This window comes from Nelusetta ayraudi, unplaced genomic scaffold, assembly GCF_046127955.1.
Source record: "Nelusetta ayraudi isolate G7.1 ecotype Tasmania unplaced genomic scaffold, CSIRO-AGI_Nayr_v1 ptg000005l, whole genome shotgun sequence".
Lineage (NCBI taxonomy): Eukaryota > Metazoa > Chordata > Actinopteri > Tetraodontiformes > Monacanthidae > Nelusetta > Nelusetta ayraudi.
This window is the reverse complement of record NW_027466055.1, coordinates 3,157,742-3,176,024: the sequence shown is the minus strand read 5'-3', so window position 1 is coordinate 3,176,024 and position 18,283 is coordinate 3,157,742. Positions and strand designations below refer to the sequence as shown.

Below are 18,283 nucleotides of genomic sequence, written 5' to 3'. Positions count from 1 at the left end.
TCCAGTACTTTAACACACGTGACTGTATTATGCCATCGCATGTCGAGGAAGCTATAAATCACACAAAATTAAACATGTAAGCGAATCGGCCGATCAAGAGCAGTTTCTGTCTTTCCGGGACTGCCCTGAATGCAACCCCCCCGCATCACCTGGCTGCAACCATCGGGACGGGAGTGAAGTGCAACACAAGTGGGCGATGGGTGGTGGGCGATGGGTGGTGTTTTTAAACCGACAAGGAAGCGGAGCTGGCCACTCCGTCACTCGTATTCCCATGCCTAACGTTGAGCAGCAGCGCTGAACGGCGATGGCTCTCACTGTTCACGGCCCCGAGTGTAAACCCTCTCCGCTGTTTTGGGAGGAGTTATAAGACTCGCCCCGCCGGTTCCCCTAACCCCGGCCTTCGTCTCCTGCGCTGTCTGCAGCCGTAGTAGGTATGTCTGCTAACGACGAATCGGTGCTCACACACAGCAGGCGTGTTGAACGGTGCGAAAGCTGGGATTTTAAGAACGATTTGGTAAAAGGGCTCTTGGGACGGATTTCCGTCATTGTTGTTGTGTGGAAAATGGTCATTATAGGACTTGAATGCCGTAGCCAGAAAGCATTCTGCTGCCTGGTTTGAGATGTAGCGGTGGAGTTCAGCTGTGTACTAGCTGTGAGAGCGCTGTCAATTCATGCTAACGTTAGCTTAGCTTAGCCCCCCAACAAAAAATAATGACAAGTTGGTCAGTTCATATGAAACCGCGGCACAACCGACATGCTCAGTTTTCGTAGCCTCGTGTACACATTACCTTCTTCCATCAGCCATTGTTCGTTTTTGTACTTTATTTGCCTCCCTCTCTCATGCATCATGAATTTTGCAAGCTACACAATGCTAACCTGATTAGCCCTCTGGGCATTGGGTGTCAAACTCTGGCCCGCGGGTCAAAATTGGCCCGCAATGTAATTATGTTTGGCCCGAGAGGCAGTACAAAATCAAGATTAGAGCTGCTCCACTGCTATTATGCAGCACATGTTTTGCTAATACTACAAATCCCAGAATACCTTTCTCAAACTGGACAGGACGTTCATTGAAGGATATTCTTATGACTTCATTGGTTTTCTGTTATTTTAATTTTAAATGTATCATACAGGTTACAGTTGAAACTTAAATCAGAAGTCTGCAAATAAAAAAAAAAGAGTTATACGATATTTATTTACTTTGTTAACTTTTTTATTTCAAATATATAAATATGTTTTCATGTCGATTGAAAATTAACAAAAGCGTTACAAGAAAATAAGAGTCTTTGAAGCCCCATGGTATTTAGCTATTGAAAACCAGAATAAATAGATTAAATGCAGCTATTTTATGACTTATTAACTATTAATATAATTTCTTCAAGTTTCGCGGTACGGATTAATAAGCTTAACAGATGGTCACATATGGCCCTAGGATCGTAGTTTGCACGTGCCTGACCGAGAGTGTGTTGTGCATGATGGGACGTATTTGAGGCATTTGAAAAAAAAGTTAGTGTTGCCACTAAACTAATCAATGCAGATTTCGGAAATGTAAAAATGACCCCCCCCCACCCCTCTGTTTTTGCACCGTCCTGTTCAGATGCGTCGGTCAAGATGAGCGTGAAGGCGTTTGAGCTGGTCCCCGCCGTGGAGCGAGATGTCCTCATGGGCGACAAGGCTCGCATCAACATCGAGTGCATCGAGTGCTGCGGCAAACACCTGTACCTGGGCACCAACGACTGCTTCATACACCACTTCCTGCTGGACGAGGTCGCCACCTCCAAAGGGAAACTGGCCTACTCGGCTCAGAAGCTGCTGCACAAATACCTGGGCCTGAAGAGACCGGTCGCCGAGCTCCGCGCCGCCTCCGCCTTGGAGCGCCTGATCGTGCTCTGCGACGGCGTCGTCTTCCTCGTCGACATGCTGACGCTGGAGACGGTGCCCTCGGCGGCGGGGGGCGGGGCCAAGATCAGAGGCGTGGCAGCGTTCTGTGTCAACGAGAACCCGGTGAACGGCGACCCATTTTGCGTGGAGATGTGCGTGCTGTCCTCCAAGCGGCGGACGGTGCAGATTTACATGGTGTACGAGGACCGAGTGCAGCTGGTCAAGGACGTGAGCACCCCTGAGCAGCCCTGCGCCGTCAGCCTCGACGGCTACTTCCTGTGCCTGGCCCTCGCCACACAGTACATGATTCTCAACTACAACACAGGAGCCTCGCAAGACCTTTTCCCTTACAGCAGCGAGGAGAAGCGGCCCATCGTCAAGAGGATCGGCAGGGAGGAGTTTCTGTTAGCGGCACCTGGTGGTCTGGGTAAGACGGAATCAAAGTCCGGGCCCGCTTGGCCTTCTCTGCTGGCCCAATCATACTTAGAATAGTACATTTTCCTGCAAATATGACAATAAAGTTGTTCTCCATAGTTCTTTTTACATCATATAGTATCCACTTGGTTGCGTTGCTTCCATTGTCATACACTAGCAGTCAAAAGTTTGGACACACCATATGAATTGAATGTCTTTTCTTTCATTTTCATGACTATTGACATTGCAGTTTCTCACTGAAGGCATCCAAACTACGTATGAACACACACGGAATTATGTAGAAAACAATAAAAGTGTAAAATAACTTCTATGGATTCTCACACTGTATGAGGTGTACTAATTTAGGATGGACTAAATATGTCTAAATATGACGTCACTGACGGCCTTGGCGTGAAATGTACGGCCCGCCACTGAGTTGAATCATGTTTTCAGAACCTCATGTATCTCTCAGAAATCGAAAAGATGTCTTTAAGTGTTCATGTTTTTCTCATGGTTGGAATGTTTTCAGTGATTTAACTTAAATTTTTTTTTTGTCAATTCTTGATATCCTCAACGTTTCAAAATGTGTTCCCTCCCCTCGCCAGGTATGTTTGCCAACGCAGAAGGGATTTCTCAGCGAGCGCCGGTCCGCTGGTCAGAGAATGTGATTGGTGCGGCCGTGTGTTTCCCGTACGTGGTCGCCTTGGATGAGAATTTCATCACTATTCACAGCATGCTGGACCAGCAGCTCAAACAAACGCTTTCATTCAGGGATGGACACATTCTGCAAGATTTTGAAGGTACCCTACACTAAACTTGGCCTCAGATGCTATCAGTTTTTTCTTTGTGTCATTGGAGCTCAAATATAACACAGGATTTAAGAGAATGGTGATGACACATAGAGTTGCAAATGGGTGTTTTTGTGGCTGATGACTGAATGTTGTGTTTCAGGGAAGGTCATTCTGGCTTCCACCAAGGCTGTGTATGTGTTGGTTCCTCTGCCACTGGAGAGACAGATTCAGGATTTACTCACCAGTCAAAGAGTGGAGGAGGCGCTTGTCCTCACAGAAGGGGCGCAGAGAAATATTCCCAAAGACAAGTACCAGGTAGGAAGGGAATCAGTGGTTCTAAACTGGTGGAGTCTCAGGACCCACTTTTTTTTTTCCTTATCATGAAGTCATGACCCAAATTTGTTCCACAGGACTCAGATTTATTGCACAAAAATAAAAAAGCTAAATTATTGAAATTATTGAGTTGAATTGTGTGCCCTTCAAAATAAATGCCCAACATTTTCTCTCTAAATATCTATATTTTTATAAAGCCCATGAAGCCGTGACCCAGGCAAAACAGCTCTGCGACCCAACAGTTGAGAAACACGGATGTATATAACTGTAAAAGTGTGTTTGATTCCTATGCCTGTAAAATCACTGTTCCTGATTGGAATTTTGCCTTTGGGCATTCAGAACAGAAAGAAAATGTATGTTAGTCAGAAAAAAAGTGTCTGAAAATTTAGCCAGATTTGATTGAATGTGCCATGGACCCGAAACCCTGAAATTTGATCTGCATTCAGGGAGGTTGTGAGGTTTTTATTTGCTCTGAAATTCATCATTGACAGCACGTTTTTAAACATGTCTTTTTTTCCATCTTATAAATTTCCAGATTTTGCACAAAAGAATCCTGCAGCAGGCCGGTTTCATACAGTTTGGCCAGCTTCAGTTTCAAGAAGCAAAAGAACACTTCAAGTAAGAATTCACCCTCCCCTGACTTTTAGTCTTATTTGGTGTGCTGTCCTCTCTGTTAGTTCAACTGTGAAAAGTTGTCAAACTTCTAAAGTCATGAAAAATGATTTGAATAAAGAAGAAATCACTCAGCTGTAAGTTGCTTCCCTGCACTCAATGTGTTTAGACCAGGGGTGGGCAAACTTTTTGACTGGTGGGCCTCAATTGGTCCTAAAATATAACAAAGGGGGCTGGAGGAGGAGCAGATGGATGGAGTGTTTTGGTGACCCACTTCATAGGAGAAAAAAAATATATCATGGGATGTGTAGAAAACATATGTTTTTGTGCCAATTGAAAATGAACAAAAGCATTTCGGCAAAGTTTGGCTTCGCTTCTCCCGTTAGTGACGTCTCACCCCGTGTGTTTGCAGGAAGGGTCAGCTGGACGTGCGGGAGCTCATATCTCTCTACCCGCTGCTGCTGCCAGCGTCCTCCTCCTTCACGCGCTGCCACCCACCGCTCCACGAGTTTGCCGACCTCAACCACCTGGCGCAGGGCGACCAGGAGAAAGTGCTGCGCTGCAAGAAGTTCCTCATCAGTTACGTGACAGAGGTAAAGGGTCGCAAAACCTTGTCGGCCTCAAATTGACTTCTCGAAATCTCAGATTTCAGTCTAATACAATTTTTGTTTATTTAAACTCAGGTGCGAAACACGGAGGTGGCCAACGGGTGCAGAGAAGACATTGACACAGCGCTGTTGAAATTGTACGCCGAGCAGAATCACGACAGCCTCCTGGATCTGCTGGCTTCAGACAACGCCTGCGTCCTGGCAGACAGCGTTCCCTGGTTGGAAAAATATCACAAGTGTGTCATTCTTTCTGTTTGTCTTCTTAAAGGGCCGGTTCAGAATTTTTGGACATGGGACCTCGTTTCCAAGTAGCCATTGCGCTATTACATATCATTGGAGACCATTTCAACACGTCTCAACCAGTCCTTCCAGTTCAGCAGAGTACAACGTTGCTAGGCTAGTGCAAGTCAATGGTTTCTGCTAGCCTGCCAATTAAAACAATCTTTCCCACTCCACAGTGCAACCAAAGCACATAAGTAATTGGCACTGTAGTTATAATGTACTTACACTTCCTGTCATTGGTAGTAGACTACACACTGCGGCGGGCTGATATTACCTAGATCAGCGTTTCTCCACTGGTGGGTTGTGACCCAAAAGCAGGTCACCAGAACTGTTTTGATTGGGTAGCGGCTTCGTGGGCGGTTTCCCTTTTTTTGTTAAAACAAAGGGATTTTCAAATATAATTTGGGTGTTTTGGGCATTTATTTTGAAGGACACACAATTTGATTCAGTCATTTGAATAATTTATTCACTAGACTTGATAGACAGTGGGCCAGCGTTTGTGTGTGGATCCTGAGACCCGGACTACTGGTCCTTTTATTTACAGTGCTTCTCTCATTGCTGAGTCACTCGTCCCTCAGAATGCAAGCGGATGCAAGCGTAGTTTTACTTCTAACATCATTATCAATGCAGATATTAACATCAATCTTCAAAATTCTGAGCCACCCTGTGAAATGCCGCTGCATGATAATTACCATGTTGATAAAGACCCACCTTTTCCTTCCTATAGATACTTTGCATTAGGGTTGCTCTACCATTATAAAGGTCAGGATTCAGCAGCACTTCAGGTATGAACAAGTAACACACCCAGTTTTTGTTGTTGTTGTCAGAAAGCTACTAACGGTGAAATGCTGTTTTTGGTTATTAATTTGGTCCCTCTTGTGTCTTTATTTGTCATTTTAACAACAGACGTGGATTCGCATTGTGGATGGTGACCTGCAGGACGCGACCAGATCTGATCTCTATTCTTATATTGTGGACTTCCTGTGCTCCTGCTCCAGTCTGGACATAGTATGGAAGTATGCTGACTGGGCGCTTCAGAAGGATCCCACTGTAGGTTATGAGTCTGTTTCATGAATTGAAAACATGTAACTTTGTTAGATCAATATTTAATTTTTTTTTTTTTTCCTTTAGATCAGCCAGTTTGAGTATCAGTTACATCTGAACAAAATGTTACTTAACACTTTTTTGTGTTTTGATGTTGGGTTGCACTGTAAGGCTCAGCAGATGATCTTTTCAGTCATACTGTATCATGTAGGCTTGAGTTTATTATTACATTCTGTCTTTTGCTGCTTTTGAAACATTCTTTCTTTCATAGTTTTTTACTTTCGCCAAATGTATCCTTTTGTCGTTCGCAGACTGGTGTCCACATTTTTACCAAGAGACCTAAAAGTAGAAACGGGTCAAACTTGAGCCCTGATGACGTCGTCACCTACCTCGGAAGGCACTGCCGAGCACTGCTTCTCTACCTGGAACATTTGGTTCTGGAAGAGAAGATACAGGTACAAATGGATTTACTCATTAGCTCATGGAGACTGATGTGACCCGGAGGCTTTAGAGTGAGCAAGTCCATACAGCCTAGAGCTCAGTGTTCGTGATGAAAACAGATACTTTGTTGTTGCAGTTTGCTTTATTTGTGCTGATAAAAAATACTGAATCTAAAAGGGGCCGTGTGTGTCAGTCAACAGTACTCCTCAATGTGTGTTATTTTTCAAGTGGAGGAGCTTTGTTACATTAAATGCAACACATACCGAATTACTTTAAAGAGAAGCACACAAAAACAAATCAACAGCAACAGCAACAATAAATCCATAAACAACATGTCACTCAACTTGTGTTTGTAACACCCAACTTCCTGGTGTGGCATCACACCCAGGTTTAGAAATGTCATCTCTGTTCCAGGCTTTGGTTTAAGACTTGGGTTGAGCTTCAATCTTTTTAAATATTAAAGAATTTAATAAAATGAACAAGAGGTGATTTCACATCCCTGCTAATCCCTTTGCGATCCTGATGTATCAATTATTTTTTTTACCGTTTGCTCCTGCTTTACTTTAAATACTGAGCCTTCCCTATGTAAAGCATACTTGTCTGTGTGTTTTTGGGCGTAGAAAGAAAAATTCCACACGCACCTGGCCGTGTTGTACCTGGAGAGGGTCTTGTCTTTGCTGTCAGAATCGCCTGTAAATGAGGAGCGGCTCAACAGAGGCAGAGACAGGCTCCAAGCAATGCTCAGAGAGTCCAACCTTTACCGTGTACAGTTTCTTTTAGGTAAGATGCTGATCCATATGCCATTTTAAGCTTTTTTTTTTAAAGTTTATTTTGTACAGGAATGCAATCTCACTAGCTGTGTTTCCATTACCCCTAGAATTGCGCCAAACGTAAATATCACAATAAAAAAAATTGGTCATGAAAACACCTAAACTTCGAAAAATCTCTAAAATATGGCTAAAAGGTTTTGACGCTCTCATGAGGTGGTTTTTCAGACGGATAGAGGTATATCGCAAAAGTGTCAAGGAAACACTTTTTTCACATTTACATGTCAGCGGACGTGACGTACGGGGTCACGTAACCAGTTCACTTCAAGTGAAATTGGCGCGTTATGTTTGGACGGAGTAGGAGACCAAACTCTTTTTTTTAACATCAAACGTAATTACGTCTTATGCGTTTCACACCATTCAATGGAAACGCATCGCAACTGTACTTTGTTAAAATTTCACAAATATCGCTTTTATTTTGCGAAAAAAACTGTAATAGAAATGCAGCTATTGTCTCACATTTTACCTTTTTTTATGTTGAACAGCTTATTCTGTTTTTTCACCAGTGTCTCACTGCTCTCTTTAGGTAAGCTGGAGAACTGCGAGCAGCTGCTGCTGGAGCGTGCGACGCTACACGGCAAGCTGGAGGAGCACGACAAAGCGCTGCACATCCTGGTGCACCAGCTCAGAGACTTCCACTCAGCCGAGGCGTTCTGCACTTGGGCTTCGTCCTCTCGGGATTTCCCCTACCAGCAGCGCTTATTTCACAAACTGTTGGAGGTGTACCTGGACGGGGGTTGTGTGGCGGCAGCGGGAAGCGGAGACGGCGACCTGAAGATGGCAGCGGTGGACCTCCTGAATCGACACGGCGAGGTCTTCGACGCTGTCATGGTCCTGCATCTGCTTCCTGAGGAATGGTCACTGCAGCTTCTGCGGCCGTTCCTGGGGCGAGCTGTCCGGGCGAGTATGCACGCCTGCCGCACCTCGCACATCGCTTTGGGCCTCTCCCACTCGGAACACCTGCAACTGCTGCACGACAGGGTAAGAAACGCAGAGCAGACGTACAGCTACATAAAGTAGCTTTCGGGTTCAGAGACTCCTGCTCAAGGGCTGGGGTAGGTCTTGAGCTTGCTATTAAGATTATAAACGGTAGATGGCGCCCTCAGGTTCTCCAGTAGACTGTTGCACATACGTAATAATGAAAAGAAGCCCCACCGTTTGTTTTAGTTCTGACTTTGAGGACTTTTAAAGTACCACTAGTAGAAGACCTGAGGGCTCGACTGGGCCCGTGTGGCAAAAGCAAATCAGATAAATAGAAACAGGCAAAGCTATTAAGAGATTTATAAAGCAATAAAATAAAAATCTATTCCAAAAGACGCAGGTAGCCAGTTAATAAAAATCATAACGTTTGATTTAACAGTTGTAACAGATTTAACAGTAATTCTTTGCAAGTTAATCATTTTTATTTGAGTATATTATTGTTGGATTAATATTTTTAGATAAAAAAAAAAATATATATATACATTTTTTTAATGTATATTTTGATTCTTTGATTAGGAATAAATACCATTAATACCATTAATTTTCATTATTAACTTTTTTTTTTTTTTAATTGTAATTTGCAATATTGTACCAATAGGTCTTGTGCCTCTGTCACGACTGTACTCGAGCTGCTTCATCGTCCCCTGTTGTGTCTTTCCAGCTGAAAGAGAGGAAGAAGCCCATCCTGGTGTCTGACAAGAAGGGATGCCACCTGTGCCACAACACCTTCAGCGAACCCGATGTGGTGTGTCTGCCTGGCGGAGTGCCCGTCCACGTGCACTGTGTTGCCCAGAGAATTAAAGACTCTCCCACAAAGAGACACTTAACCAACAGCAGCAATCACACGTGAGACGTGACCGCCAACCAACCAACCAACCAAACAACCAACCAACCAACCAACCAACCCCACCACCCTACCACTACCAACCGATTGCATTCACGGGCGAAAGCCTCAAGAGCCGGACGTGCTGAGCGTTTGGATGACCGAGGACGGAAAAGCACAGAACACTCGACTGTCGGAGCTGCTGTGGAGTCGAAGAAAACGCAGCCGCCGCGTGAAAGTGCGAGACGGCAGAGCGGACGACTCCCTGTGCTGCCGTTATAACACTTGTCCATTTTTTAAAGTGCATATTTAACAAATGAAATGCTAAGCCACCCGTCCTGTTAATCCTTTTAAATGTGTAATAAATTACAAACAGGGTTTCCTGCTGATCTTGAGTGTGTCTGGCTGTCGTTGTCTCCAAACGAGTTCCTACTTGGATTTAGGATCAGTGGCCGATTGAACACAGTGTCTCTAAACTGCATTGCATGTCGCAACTTCTTGGTGTCTGCATTTAAAAGCTAATAGACACACTAGACTAAAGAAGTAAAAAATATTATTTAAAGATTTTACAAGAAATATGCAGACTGTCTGTACAGGTTCCTGTTATTGACTCTTGCTACATGGTTCCCAAGGATGTTAATTAATGCTCTCTCAATCAATGCAAGATTTTGCATGCAGGTAAAATTGGAGCACTGATGCCGAAGCTGAACCGCACAGGAAGTCTTCAACAGGAGGTGTAAAGGGCTGCAGTTGGGAGGAGAGTGTTTACCTTTAGGCCATGACACTTTACTCTTTTCATTCATGCACATTCAGTTAAAATTAAATCCCCAGAGCACTTTTTAGGTCTTACATCAACGAACCCTATCGTGGTTCGGGGTTGTGACTAAATGTGTTCAATTTCCAATGGAAACAAACAAGCAACATTTGACACGTTTGCTGTCACTACGTCCCCTAACAATTAGACTAGTGAAACGATGAAATGCTGCCCCCTGTCGTCCGGCTTTTGTAACTGCATGTCAGCAAAGTCGCCATCTTTATTTGACAGTCAAACTGCTGAATTAAGAGTAGTAGGGTGGAAACTAGGTCAGGCGCCGGGGAATTGTAAACGCGAGTTGAAAACTTGCTTCGTGAGCATTAGAACGGCATTTTTGCTGACCGCCGACACAACGCATTGTCCCATCGTCCAATGTGTTTGATCGGCTGGCCATCTCGAACGCAATATTTTTGTGCGGGTCCCGGTTGACGTTGAGTGATCGAATTTTCGAACGAGCAGCCAACGGAGGCGAAAGCGAGGTAAGAAGAAGAAGAGAGCTCCTGCGGTGTCTACTTGTGATAGTAAGCGCAACTTTACACAAACGATCTTCATACTGTAACTTCTCATGGAGTGACTTTAAAACTTCTTTCTTTGGCTTTTACCGCGATAAAACGCCCGTCTCGGCTAAGCTAACTCCTGGCTTGTTTGACGTGTTTCCCTTGACAATGTTGTTGGCACTTGTTTGACGCTAAGCGCTGTAACCGCCAATTTAATATATGTTGTGTATAGGTATGTCCGTCGTTGTCATTTCTATACCTCTATACTTAAAGCTGTTAGTAAACATCAGCTTGGTTTGAGAGAGAGAGGGGGAGGCGTGCCCTTCTGTCACTGTTTTCATTCACACACACACACACACACACACACACACACACACACACACACACACACACGTTTTTTTTGTTTGTTTTTCCACGCACCTCGCAATCTGTTATATTAATAATAGCACATACATTGATTACTAATTTAGGTATTTTTTAAAGTATGCTGGACACAGTCGGTTCTTAAAGCCGAACTTTCTTTATTTTTATAAATTCCTTGGACTTGAAACCGGAAGTGTACCACAGTGCGCCCAGCTGGTCTACTCACAGGACTGTAGAACTTTAATTACCTGCCTACTGTCCCCAGCAGTGGTGCACTGGTTCTCTAATAGCCAGTTAAGAGGTGTTACTCTTGGTTTGTGAGATGTGTTCGTTAAAGCTGCTGGTCTCACTAGAAGATGCAGTGCAGGCAACACCCCCTCCCACTCAGTTTTATTTTTAAAGGGGACCAATTATTGCCTGTCGTGTTCCCAGTTAAATAAAGAAGAAAACAGCCGACTATGAACTGTTCCGAAAAAGTTAAAGAGCTATACAACTCTGTTTTCATATTAGGACTCCTATTTGATATATCATATTTTTTTAGAGTGATTTACTTATAATGTTCTCAAGTTGATGTTTAGATTAACATGAGTACGAGTCGGCATGCATTGCACGTACTGGTTCAGCATGCAACCTGTCTCTTGATAAAGACACGGTGTGTAATTAAAGCTGCCAATCAGTTTGTTTAATCTTGGGGATTGAATGTTTCATCCATCTGGACTACATTTCCTCCTTAATTCTCCTTCTTTCTGCACAGGATGAAACGTAATGCACAGGAGAGTCAGCAGGAGGATGGAGGAGGCCCTAGCAGTGGCTCTCAAAGGACTCTTAAACACTCCTGCAAGAGGCGGAGGGTGAAGGACTCCAAGGAGCAGAGCGCCCACTGGGAGTATCTGCCTCAGGAGATCCTGCTTCACATCTTTCAGTACCTGCCTCTACTGGATCGGGCTTATGCTTCTCAGGTAGCCGTGCTTTAACTGTCATTTGTGGTTATTGTTCAACTCTAGATTTGTTGTTCTTTAATTTTGCTCACCGGCTATCTCGTATCTTTACTAAAGCAAATACGATGATCAGACAGAATTCATGTCAGAGTGAATCCTTTTTTTCCCCCAAAAACAATCAAAAACCCTACAAAAAACAGCCTTGCTTTGCCTTAGGTATTTATCTTGTTGCACTTCACATCAGGTATGTGGTGATGCAACAGCTTTACCTTGCTTTACCATTTCCCCGCAGGTGTGCAGGGGCTGGAACCAGGCCTTCCACATGCCTGAGCTGTGGCGCTGCTTTGAATTTGAGCTCAATCAGCCAGCCAGCTCGTATCTGAGGGCCACACACCCAGACCTCATCAAGCAAATTATCAAAAGACATGCCAATCACTTGCAGTACGTCAGCTTCAAGGTAGACCATGTTAACAGACACGCGCTCGCAACAAAAAGAAGCCCGGTGGCCTTGTTTGAAACTGTCGCACTCACACTAATGCACTCACCGTCTTTTCCCAGGTGGACAGCAGCAGAGAGTCGGCAGAAGCGGCGTGCGACATTCTGTCTCAGCTTGTAAATTGTTCTTTAAAGACACTGGGGCTGATTTCGACAGCGAGGCCCAGCTTTATGGAGCTGCCCAAGGTGAGCACACGTCTACTCACTTTTTTCAGTTTTATCTGTTTGCTTGCAAGACTATAAACTCTGTTGTTTATATGGTTTAATGATGCACTGACAAACTAGTATTACATTCACCCTATTATCTTTATTGTGTGTGCGAGCGCTCTTGCTGGATAGTGTGAATAGGTAGGATGAATAGCCAGCTTGCCAACTTCACCATCCTGACTTTGCTCTCTCTGGCTTTAATCGTGCATACGTCATACAGTCATACAGTTTACGACAGGCACTGCACCATCACCGCAGTTGCACACCTCTCTACCGTAGAGCACATCCAAAATGAGAATTTAGTTTTGTTCTACAGTTGTGTTTGTATGCTTACTGCGGGCACTGCACTGAGTAATCTCTAAAAAATAGCTTTTCCTAAAACTGGCTTGAGGAGGAATAAACATTTTACAAATGTTAAATCTTTTCTTCCCAGTAATACAGAAGCAAAAGTCTGCGACTAAAAGGATTTGTGTTGTTCTACACCATAATGCACAAGATTCTTTTTTTGCCTGTAGCAAAAGGTCATAATACAAGTCTGCCCGCGCTGACTTTGTAGCTAAGCCAAATTGCCTGACTTCAGCATTTGATCGCAGAAAAAGTGGTCATGACTAAATATTCCCTGTCCTCTGCACTGCTCAACAGTCTCACTTCACCTCAGCTCTGACGGTGGTGTTTGTCAACTCCAAGTCGCTGTCCTCCTTGAAGATTGACGACACACCTGTTGACGACCCATCCCTTAAGGTTCTGGTGGCCAATAACAGTGCCACTCTTAAACTGCTTAAAATGAGCAGTTGTCCTCACGTTTCACCTGCAGGTACGAGTCTGTCTTTGTCTCTTGAATGTTGCCTTCAATGCATTTTAAAGGCCTGATCACTTCTTTCACACAAAAATACGTTTTTACTCGACTTTGAACGCCTTCGACGTGAACGATATTTCCCCAGTTGAAAGCAAAAAAAAAAAAAAAGCCCATAGTGTCTCAGATCCTTGCAGTGTTTAATGTTGGAAAGGCTTGGGGCCGGGTGACGACTTGAGGAACTGAGTCAGCACTTCTTGGTGAATAAGTCATGCCCTCATTAACCAGCAAGAGACGGGCCCAGAGTGTTCTTTTTTTGGAAAACCAAAACGGAATTTATCCTAATTCTTGAATCCCACCCTGTCGACCGCAAGTGAATCACAGTTGCATCGACTATAATAAGTTCCCTTTTGTTCCTCATTTACATTTGACTGGAAGGGAAATGTCAGGGGAAGTGGAGAGACGGGAAAGCAGCTGAGCTCCTGTGAGTCACGAGTTAGGCTTTCCATTGCTGCGCTTGCTTTAGAAGAGTTCTTGTGTGCCAAAGTAATACAACTTATAGATTATTATATGTATGTACATACATACATACATACATACATACAGTATATACGTCTATATTTGTATACATATATTTTTTGGGGGTTGCACTGTGTACATCAGGATTTTGTTGGCATTTTATTATGGTAAGCTTCCTTCAGGAAGTTGTATTTATTTAGAAGGTGTTCAGCAGCCGGTGTGGTCGACGGTGGGAGCATATTGGAAGTATTGGACTGTGTTCAATGTTTTTTTTTTTTTTTTTTGGAACAAGGAGAAAGATTCATTGCCTTTGTTTTTCGGACCCTTCACTGCGCTCTGCACAGGGTCACTCATAGATGCTTCCGAGGCCTCGAAGCCTCTGTTAATTTGCATTTCCTACTTGCCCCAGGCATCCTGTGTGTGGCCGACCAGTGCCACGGCCTGCGAGAACTGGCCCTCAACTACAACCTGCTGAGTGACGAACTTCTCATTGCGCTCTCTTCGGAGAAGCGCGTCCACCTGGAGCACCTTCGCATCGACGTGATCAGCGAGAACCCCGGTCAGCAGTTCCACTCTATCAAGAAGAGCAGCTGGGACGCCATGGTGAACCACTCCCCCAAGTTCAACCTGGTCATGTACTTCTTCCTCTATGAGGACGAGTTTGGCCCCTTCTTCCGTGACGAGATCCCCGTCACGCACCTGTACTTTGGCCGCTCCGTCAGCAAAGACGTGCTGGGCCGAGTCGGGCTCACCTGCCCGCGCCTGGTCGAGCTGGTGGTGTGTGCCAACGGGCTCCGCCCGCTGGACGAGGAGTTGATCCGCATCGCCCAGCGCTGCACGCGGCTGTCGGCCATCGGCCTGGGTGAGTGCGAGGTGTCCGGCAGCGCCTTTGTGGAATTTGTCAAGATGTGCGGCCGGCGGCTCACGCAGCTGTCCATCATGGAGGATGTGCTGGTTCCAGACCACCGCTACGGGATGGACGACATCCACTGGGAGGTGTCCAAGCTCTTGGGTCGCGTCTGGTTCCCCGACATGATGCCTACTTGGTAGGGAAGCTTTTGACTGTCCAGGCTCTTAGAGTGTGTGACTGTATGTCACAGGAGAGATTTTAATCCATATTTTTTCTAAGTTGAAAAGCTGCCCGTTCAGCCACCGTCTGTAGGTTTCTCCCCTTGTTTCCTTAATCGCATGAAGTTCTTAAGTCACTTTAAATTTGATGAGATTATGACATTATTTCCAACGTTGGCGTGTTCATGTATGTGTACTTTAAAAATATATTTATATGTGCATATTTATATAAAGATTTTATTGTGTTTTTGTTACTTCTAACATTTAGCACCTTGTTCTTTGATGCCTGGCAGATTTTCTTTTTTTTTGGGGGGGGGGGTGTTCTAGGAAAGGAAATTTGATGTGTGTCACTTGGGGATTTACAGAATTTTCTGCTTTGTAGTCACATTTCCTTTTTTTAAATATGTAGCTTATATTTATTGAAGTGCATGCAGGCTGCTTCATAAACCTTTTTACCATGTTCGGTGTGGGGGGGGAAATGGCTCTTAACGAATGTTGATTAAAAAATCAGAAACGCTTGTTCATGTCTTTGAAAAACTGAAGAAATACGCTTCAGTTGTTGAGGTCAGGCATTGTGCCGTGGGTTAGGTAGTTGCCTAACCCAGGAAACAAACAGAGGAAACGACTATTGTTGGTGACCAGTAATTGGCAACAGCTCACTGAAATAGATTCAAATGCGTATTAAAACAGTGACATTATTTACAAATGAAGCCATTCACAAACTACAACAATAAAAAAGTGACTCTGCTTTGGCAGCTCTCATCTCGCAAGCAGTCCTGTCACTAGTGTCCCACTGAGCCAACCAAACAAAAAACAGAGAAGCTCGGATAAAAGACACATTTAGGTCCCATATTATAACTGTTGTCAAAACTTTATTTTTTATTCCAGACTCTAATGGAGTGGATGTGTACAATGTGTGGCCCCCTGCAAAAAAACAAAACAAAAAACCTGACAAAACACTGAGTTTAAGCCAAGTTCAAATATATTAAAATAAATAAAGGTATAAATATTAATAATAATAATCAATATTCAAATTAAGTAAATACGAGTATTCCAGTTTAACCCTCAAACTTAAATTTTAATCGTCTACTTTTATAAGACTTTATATTATGAGGGAAACTTAACCCAAAGTTTGACACTTAGATGACAGATGATACCGTTAACCAAAGGTCTTATTCCCGCTGTGTCTACTAGTTGTCCTTTAAAAAAAAAAAAAAATCTGTAATAATTTCTCGTATTTTCAAAGTAAAGCTCTGGTGGACTCTGCTCTGATTTTTGTATTGATAAGGCCTACAATTTTTCACAGCTTTTTGTGACACAATGATTGAGTCAACTAGAATCATCAAAGTCTGTATATACTGTGTATACCAATATTCAAATATGATGGACAGTTGATTACTATATTTCTATATTGCATGAACAATGTTGCTTTTGTAATTCTAAATATATACAAGTAGTGTATAGCTAAAGAGAAAGGAGGGAGAATTTGTATTGTGGATCTTTTATCAATGCTGATGCAATTACTTTAGTGAAGGATGCAGGTATCACAAGAATAATATGTTGATAATATGGTTTTGGACTTGTCATTTTGTGAGTCACCAATGGAAATAATTAGGCTTCATTTATTTGTACAACTTGGAGTTTCCCTCAACAAATCTAGCCTGGCATCTGTTTCATATTCTTTTTGCCTGAAGAAATATTTTTCAAAGGCGTGACACGAGTCAAATTCATTATATTTCTTTGATTTTACAAAATGACTTGTGACGTTCTATTTCTTTGAATTGCAAGTTTGCCTCATGATGCATGTTGCATTTTAAAGTTCTGTAGATCATAATTGACAGGTTAGTTTGCTGTGAGACATTTAAAAAACAAAAACAGGAAAACCTCCTCTCTCATAAAGGCCTTACTAGCTTGAAGAAGTTCTGGATCTAAAGACAGGGAATCACTTAGAACCCACTAGCCTCTTTTTGCATTGACTGAGAAACTGAGGGTCATGCCAAAGGTGTGATAACAAAAACACCATGTGCTGGAAATAGAGAGAAAACTGGGCTGTTAAACTCCTGACTGTGAGTCTAGGATTGTGGGCAGCCCAATCTTTCTTGTTGACTTACCGTCAGTTCACCATGGTTCAGTTTTAATGGATAGAAATAGGACAGTGTTTTTACATGATGCAGATTAAATTCAGACTGTTGTTTGATCTCAAAGACTCTGTGTTAAACAATCTTGTGTTAAGTGACGGCTTAGCTCCACATACAACAATTGAAAACCCAGTTGAAAGAGAGTAAAAGCCCTGGTGTTGGTGATCGTGCAGCCCTGGAGACAAGACCGTGTGGCAGCTGAATGTTTATGTAGCTAAATGTTTCCCTGAATGTCAGTGGATGAAATGGTTATGTCATGTGTTTGTCTTTGTTGCGACCGGGTAATCAAAAAAGATGGAAAGTGTATTGGTTTCATTTTTTTGTTAAGATTGTGTTTATGTGTGGACATGTTGAAAGATGACACCTTTGGACTGTGCAATAATAAGACCTAGTAAATAGATGGTGATTTAAAATAATGTATGTTTTTTTTTAAAAGGATGTTTATTCTTACATATTTGTGAGGAACTATTTTGCAAATATTAAGTGAAATTGTATTGCAATACCCCCCCCCCCCCTGTTTTCCTCAGTTTCAGACTCAATGTGCCTCTTTGTAACTCTATAATTTGTCAAGATCAGTGATGCAAGGCAATGAACATTATCCTAATGACTTCAATCAAAAGTAGGGTGAAATAGAGCTGCTTTGTTATTTAAATATTTATACAGTAACAGTGTTGTATGTATTTTAGTTAAACAATAAAGGTCTGTACTGACTATTTAGAAGAAAGTAATCTCTTATACTATCCATGAACCTGCCATTGACTTTCTGTTCACTGTCATATTTACAGCATTTATTAAAACAACAACAATTAACTAATTAATGCTTAGGTTGTCGCTCTCTGGTGTTTCACTCTTTCCAATACAAGTCTTAAGAGACCTGGCCACAATCTCAGCTGTTTCTGAAGATGCTTGACAATAAAACTTTTCATTCTTTGTCGGAAAACAACCTGTAGTTTGGCAGTCACAATAGCTGCGTAACACATTAGTTAAAAAATACCATTGCTTAGTTGACATTTTACTAATGTATGAGATTAAAAAGCCCTGCGGCTAAAGTTGCCTCAACCCAAAGTATAATTTGCGCTCATACACACTGTTTGTTTATTTTGTTGAGGGATTCAATATCTTTACTATAAAAAAAAAAAATACTGGGGTACAATTTATTGTAAAAGTACTGTGCACCTTCGGATTAGAGTACTTCAAAAACGTTTAGGTAAAAAAAAATCAGAACCTTCTTCCTGAAACTGAAACTGGTGGTGGTGGGACCCAAAATAAACACCAGTAGTGCTATTCATACTTAAAAAAAAAAACAACAAAAAACTGCTGAAGTTGAGAAAAACTCAATATGTATATCTGTCTAACCCTAACCCTCACACAACCCTTATGAATGGCTTGAATATCCAGACCGAAAGATGGATTCTCT

General features: G+C 42.8%; 2 protein-coding genes across 2 annotated transcripts; both read left to right on the top strand.

Moving 5' to 3' along the window:
• The first annotated feature begins 179 nt into the window (after nt 1-179).
• On the top strand, nt 180-9,429 carry tgfbrap1 (transforming growth factor, beta receptor associated protein 1). The gene is made up of 13 exons (XM_076049320.1): nt 180-431; nt 1,595-2,305; nt 2,898-3,092; nt 3,244-3,398; nt 3,952-4,034; nt 4,441-4,621; nt 4,712-4,872; nt 5,646-5,703; nt 5,825-5,968; nt 6,274-6,417; nt 7,024-7,183; nt 7,757-8,211; nt 8,873-9,429. The coding sequence occupies exons 2-13, from the start codon at nt 1,609-1,611 to the stop codon at nt 9,059-9,061; spliced, it is 2,622 nt and encodes an 873-aa protein (XP_075905435.1). The 5' UTR covers nt 180-431; nt 1,595-1,608; the 3' UTR covers nt 9,062-9,429.
• Nucleotides 9,430-10,060: 631 nt separating this feature from the next.
• Nucleotides 10,061-17,680, top strand: LOC142903675 (F-box/LRR-repeat protein 3-like). The gene is made up of 6 exons (XM_076049451.1): nt 10,061-10,327; nt 11,463-11,667; nt 11,939-12,103; nt 12,205-12,327; nt 12,991-13,162; nt 14,070-17,680. The coding sequence occupies exons 2-6, from the start codon at nt 11,464-11,466 to the stop codon at nt 14,708-14,710; spliced, it is 1,305 nt and encodes a 434-aa protein (XP_075905566.1). The 5' UTR covers nt 10,061-10,327; nt 11,463; the 3' UTR covers nt 14,711-17,680.
• The last annotated feature ends 603 nt before the right edge of the window (nt 17,681-18,283 follow it).